The sequence below is a fragment of the Mauremys mutica genome, chromosome 1, assembly GCF_020497125.1.
Source record: "Mauremys mutica isolate MM-2020 ecotype Southern chromosome 1, ASM2049712v1, whole genome shotgun sequence".
Classification (NCBI taxonomy): domain Eukaryota; kingdom Metazoa; phylum Chordata; order Testudines; family Geoemydidae; genus Mauremys; species Mauremys mutica.
The window spans coordinates 353923089-353929088 of record NC_059072.1 but is presented as its reverse complement, the minus strand read 5'-3'; the positions used below and the strand labels follow the sequence as shown (position 1 = coordinate 353929088).

Genomic DNA, 6000 nt, shown 5'->3' with positions numbered 1-6000 from the left:
ACAACTTTCTCAAGGAGTCCCATTTTGAGACGTTCTGTGTGCTCTGGGCCCAATCCTGCCAGGGGCTGAGGAAGAAGAGACCCCACGGAATAGCAGTGACTACTTCCCAAATCGTATTAGGTATATTTGTTGCTGGAAATTTAATCAGCAAATGCATTTTCAACAATTTTATTCTTTGACTTGATTGTGGATGCAGGAATTCAGCGCTGAGTTGCTCTGTGGGCATATAAGCAAGTCTCGTCTTACGCAAGGGTTCCGTTCCACGGTTAGCGCGTAAAGCGAAAACCACGTCTAGTGAAACACTCATTGAGTTCAATGGCAGGTGGAATCGCCCGCACTAAAGATGCAGTTTTTATATTGTAATTTTTCTTTTTCCCCCGTTTTCACCATCTGTACAAAGCTGAATTCGCACATGTTAAATGTGCCTAAGATGCGACTTGCCTGTATTTCTGTTTCCTGACTGGCTGAAGGGTCCAGCACTTCTGCCCTGAAGATACCCCTCAGAGTTACAGGGCTCTGTTCATCTCTTTCCCTTCTCTGGTGTCTGAGGGCCAAATGACAGGATCCGTAGCCTCCTTTCTCGTGGGGTGAAATCCCGCCATTCTCCCACCCTCAGACTGGGCCCTGGGCTACCGCACACTGTGGCTGTAGCACTGAGCACTGTGCCTGCTCAATAGGTCCGGCTGGGTTTGGTACCTGTGGTTGACATGTGTGTGCCAAAGTACAGCTCTGTAAATGTTATGCCAAAACTTTTCATTGTAATAGAAATATTACAAACAAAAAAGTAATGACATAGATGCATATTGAAAGCCAGCGGCAGAGTTGTTGGAATTGCTACAGGAAGGAGCAGTGGTAACTTTACTGCTTAACGGCATTTGCTTTAGAAAGTTTTTCAGAAGTACCCCACATACTGTTTGCAATGGGCTTGTGCTATTAACTCTCTGTTCCGTGAACAGCTGTATGGTACTCTCCCCTGCTAGCTGAGCAGAAGCCATCTGTAATACTTACATTCAGGGTCATGCACACAAAAACACTACAATACCCGTACAAGACTTTCCAAAAAGTCCTGAGAGAACAGAACCGCTGGTCTGTGTTTCAGCCAAGAGTAGAGCTGAGGTGCAAGAAAGAGCAGTGTAATCGTTTTTTATGTAATTTACCTCCATCACCTGTTAAAGAAGCATGGCTGAAGTAACTAGCACACTCAACTGGATATTAGTGCAAACCTAGTGTTTGCACTATTCACCCATTTGTGATGACAACCCTTCCCTCATCCAGCTGAAGTAACTGTCCATGTTAGCTTGTAACTTACCAGATAACTACAATCCCTTGCATGGGGAGCAGATGCGGGTTCTGTGAGGATGAAGGGGAACCTGTAGGATGATCAAACTCTCTGGATTCAGTCAACATAGGCTGGGCAAAGCACTTCAGCTTCTCTTGGAGGGATTCTTGGGGGTCAGAGTGTATCACTGGGAGCATTTGGTAAGGGAAAGTTAATAGATCCCGGTTCTGATTGAATTTACACACGTAAATCTGGAGTGATGCCGTTAGTGAATTCAGAACCAGACCCTGAAAATGTATCCCATGTGCTGCAAAGAGGCAGTGGCATAATTTGAACTCACAGAAGCAGAGAAAATAAAAACATAATGTATATAATGAGGCAATGAAACACGTTTATGAATAACTGAAATGCAGGACAGATAAACACAATGACCATTTTCGTCATGCACTTTCCATATGTGTACACACCTGTCATGATACAATGGGCCACACTTTGAAGTTGAGGGCCAGAAAGGGTGTCTGTGTGAATGTCATTATTGCAAACTCACACAGTGCTCAAGTAGGCTGTGGAACTCTGATCCACAAGATATCAATGGGGCCAAGGGATTAGCAGGATTCAAAGAGGGACTGGATTTACACCATAAACTATGTCTAACTAGTGGGTGCCTGGGGGAAACTTTCCCTTGGAGCAGTTAATCTCATGGCTCCCCATTGCAGGTCTAATCCAGTCTGGCAGTGCCTATCTTCCTATTGGCATATCCTGTTGGGGGTGTAAATCCAAATCTATGTTTTTTCTGATATTCCTTGAGCTTCTGGGAATCCTAGATTTGCACTCAGAGCAGAAAGATGTCTCGTTAAATATCATCTACTTTCCTGATCATTTTCCTTTCAGGAAGGAAAGTTCAAAACTTCTCGCACCTTCCCAGTACGGTATGTCAGCTGTCAATGACACCAAATTCACACCCGCAGTGTTCCTTCTGACTGGGATACCTGGGCAGGAAGACATCCATCTCTGGGTCTCTGTCCTCTTCTGCTTCATGCATGCTATTCCGATAGTAGGAAATTCAGTCATTCTGTTCATTAAAAAAACAGATCCAATCCTCCATGAGCCCATGTACATTTTCCTTTCCACGTTGGCCGTCACAGACCTTGGCTTATTGATAGCCACCATGCCGACGATACTGGGCCTATTCTTGTTTAACTCTAGAGTGATCAGCCTTGATGCTTGTGTTGCTCAGATATCCTTCATCCACTCTCTGCAATTCATTGAATCCTCTATGCTCTTGTTGATGGCATTTGACCGCTTCATCGCAATCTGTAACTCGCTGAGATATGCCTCCATCTTAACCCTGCCGAGAATAGCCAATATAGGACTGGTGTTTGTGCTAAGAGCAGTGGCAGTAATATTTCCACTCCCCTTTCCTGAAACAGTTCCGATTCTTTCGAGCCAATGTCCTCTCCCATTCCTCTGCCTGTACCAGGACGTCATGAAGCTGGTTCGTTCGGACATCACAGTCAACAACATCTATGGCTTGTTTATTACAGTCATAACGGTGAGGTTGGACTCGCTGCTCATTTCCCTCTCTTATGTGATCCTCAAAGCAGTGCTGAGCATCACGTCCCCCACAAAATGCCTTAGGGCCCTGAACACCTGTGTCTCCCACCTCTGCGCCGTCCTGCTCTTCTACATGCCAGAGTTCAGCCTGACTGTCAAACACAGATTCTGGAAGAGCTCTTCTCCCTTGCTTCAAATTATCCTGGGCTACATCTACCTGCTGGTTCCTCCTTTAATGAATCCAATTGTGTACAGCATGAAAAGCAACCATCTTCGAGCAAGGATAATCTGGGTATTTGTCAGTAACAAGTCAATTCATCATCCAGCTCCGGAGCTGGTGACACAGGTCATGGCCACCTATTCCATCTTGGACCCTTATATACGAGGAAACAAGAGCTACTGATCTCCACTCTGTAGAGAGAGGCTCATACAGGGTCTAAGACCTGAAGCTTAGGAGGGCCATCACCACCCGCAGTGGAGGGAGGACAGCACTCCGGGGAAAGGAGACCAAGCCAGGCAGCAGCATTTACAAAGTCACTCTGTTCGTGGAGAGCCAGGGGATCGGTGTGATGTTGGCCCCTAAAGAGCCATATCGGTGGCTCCTCTAACTTCAGAATTCCTATGAATAAAGTCACTGTGAGAAGATATGTGGCTGTTGTTTCCCATTACACCTGGCCTGTCACTGTCCCATCCCTGGTTAAGCACTCACGGGCCATGCTAATCTCCTTCTCCAGGGGTTGTTGGCTTTTATTCACACATGTGACCAAAACATCTGTAAGGACGAGACTTCGGCCACGCATCTGCCAAGGAAGGATTGCTTCTTGAACCAGATGAGGTAAAATAACAAATCCAGTGAGCTAGTCACACCATCAGTCTCATTGAAGCCCCAGACCCCGCTTTCATCTTGGAATCTGGGGTTAAATGTCATACCCCAAGGATCATCCCTTATCATCAGTCTCTGTGTCCCAGGACAACAAGCCATTGTTCTCAGCCACTTGGACCTATGCTTACAAGGCCCGCTAGTTGCTAGGGAGACGGTGGAATTAGTGGGCCCCTTCTGTTAATGGGCACGCTGGCAGGATGGGATTCAGTAGTATGGAAACCGGAAATAGTATAAGGGACCAACCATCAAGCAAACCCTAACCCTTGGCCGCTTAAACCCTGCCCCTTGACCCCTTAAGCCCTGACCACCTGTCACTGGAAGTCCCATCCATGGGGAATATTACTTCTGGGGTCAAGGAGGACACACGACCGGAAGCAAAGTGTGTCATGTGACCCCTCTAAGAACTCCTCCCAGTGCCTGCTACCAATCAGGAGGGGTTTCTCCCCCGTAGGCCCACCCTGAGAGGAGATTTGTCCAATCAGGGGTGTTCCGGGGCATGGTGACCCATCCGGAAGTGGTTCGTGTGACCCCTCTAAGAACTCCTCCACTGCCCTCTGCGAATCACGATGGGTTTCAGCCACACAGCACTGCCCTGAGAGCAGATTTGACCAATGGGTGATGTTCCGGGGTGGGGTGACCTGCCCAGAAGAGGGTCGTGTCACCCCTCTAAGAACTCGTCCCAGTGCCCTCTGCCAATCAGCGCGCAGCACTATCACCCCATAAGTCCCAGCAATCGGGGCAGAAGAGGCCATCTTTTACCAAGAACACGTGCTTTAGAAATCATGGAAACATCGACTCCTTCACCACCCTGGTGAGAACTTCGGACTTTGTGTTAGCCCCGAGGGCCTTTGGACTTGTGTGGAGAAAGCGCTACACGAGCGACAGTTCCGACGAGGGCCCTTTGACTGAGCCGTTGATGGATACGCCACCACCCGAAACCCAAACCCTCGTGAGGCACCCCGATGAGCATGAAGGCCTCTCGTTGTCTGCCCCCAGAGGCGGAAGATGAACGCAGCTCAGGGGAGTCACCAGAGGACAAGGTGAACAAAAAAGATGTCGCTCAGGTAAATGAATGATTAAGAAGTGACGGTTGATGATGGGGTGTAATCAGTGATGAGCTGCCAAAATCTTAGGAACCGGTTCCCTACTGGGTCTTCGGCGGCACGGCTCCGGCGGCTGAAGGACCCACCACCGAAGACCCGGTAGGGAACCGCCCAGTGAGTACACCCCCCACCCACGTCCTGCCCCCCCTCAGAAACCACAACCCATAACCCCCCTGCCCTGCTCCTTGTCCCCTGACCACTCCTTCCCAAGACCCCCAACCCTAACTCCCCCTCAGGACCCACCCCCTGCCAAACTTGCCCCACTCCCTGTCCCCTGACTGCCCCGACTCCATCCACCACCATCCCAACAGACCCCAGGAACTCCCACGCAGCGCCTACCCAACCCCCACTTCCCCATCCCGTCTGCCCCACCAGAACCTCTGCCCGATCCAACCCCTCCTCCACGCCCCCTGCCTGGGTCGGGGCCAGAGTCGGAGCCGTGCCGTGCGGCCGGAGTTGGGGCCGGAGCCGGGCAGTGGCTGGAGCAGGGCCGGGCGGCGCCTGGAGTCCTCATCGCGCCCCACCCTGCGCCAGCTCACCTGCAGGACCCGCGCCACCCGGACCCGGTCAGGACACGGGTCGACCGGACTCGCGTCGGCCGGACCCGGGCCGCCCGGCCGGACCCGGGGGCCGGACCCGGGCAGGAGCCGTGCTGCCCGGCCGAGGTCACAGCTGGACCCTGGGGGCAGGAGCCGTGCCGCCCGACCCTGAGTCTCACCACGATCTTGCCGAGCGGCGCGCCGCCTGGAGCCCTCCTCGCCCTGGCACCTCCGCCCCCAGACCCCAGCTTACCTGGTGGAAGCGCCGCTTCCTTCTCAGCCCTCCCAGGCTTCCCGCGCAAACAGCTGATTCGCGGGAAGCTGGGGAGGGGGAGGAGAAGCCGGAGGAGCTTCAGAAGAGGAGGCGGAGTGAGGTGAGTTGGGGCTGGGGGAAGGGCAGGGAGCTGCTCCAGCTTTAGTTACATTTAAAAGCCCTTTTGGAACTAGTTGTCCCTCCAGGAACAACCGGTTCTAAAGGGGGCTTCTAAATTTAACAACCGGTTCGCGCGATCTGGTGCGAACCGGCTGCAGCTCACCACTGGGTGTAATGAAGTTAGGAACCGGAAGGTTGTGTAAATCTAAAAACAAGCAGTGGGGTGCTTACACTGTTTCTTTTCTGAAAATCTCTCAACAGCTCGACGA

The 6000-nt window shown here is 51.3% G+C and overlaps 1 protein-coding gene across 1 annotated transcript; it reads left to right on the top strand.

Moving 5' to 3' along the window:
• Positions 1-2447: 2447 nt before the first annotated feature.
• LOC123361897 (olfactory receptor 51G2-like) lies at positions 2448-3236 on the top strand. The gene has a single exon (XM_045002098.1). The coding sequence runs from the start codon at positions 2448-2450 to the stop codon at positions 3234-3236; it is 789 nt and encodes a 262-aa protein (XP_044858033.1).
• Positions 3237-6000: the final 2764 nt, after the last annotated feature.

Excerpts from the sequence above, each read along its gene's own strand:
- LOC123361897 (XM_045002098.1), top strand. The coding sequence starts at position 2,448 with ATGCCGACGATACTGGGCCTATTCTTGTTTAACTCTAGAGTGATCAGC.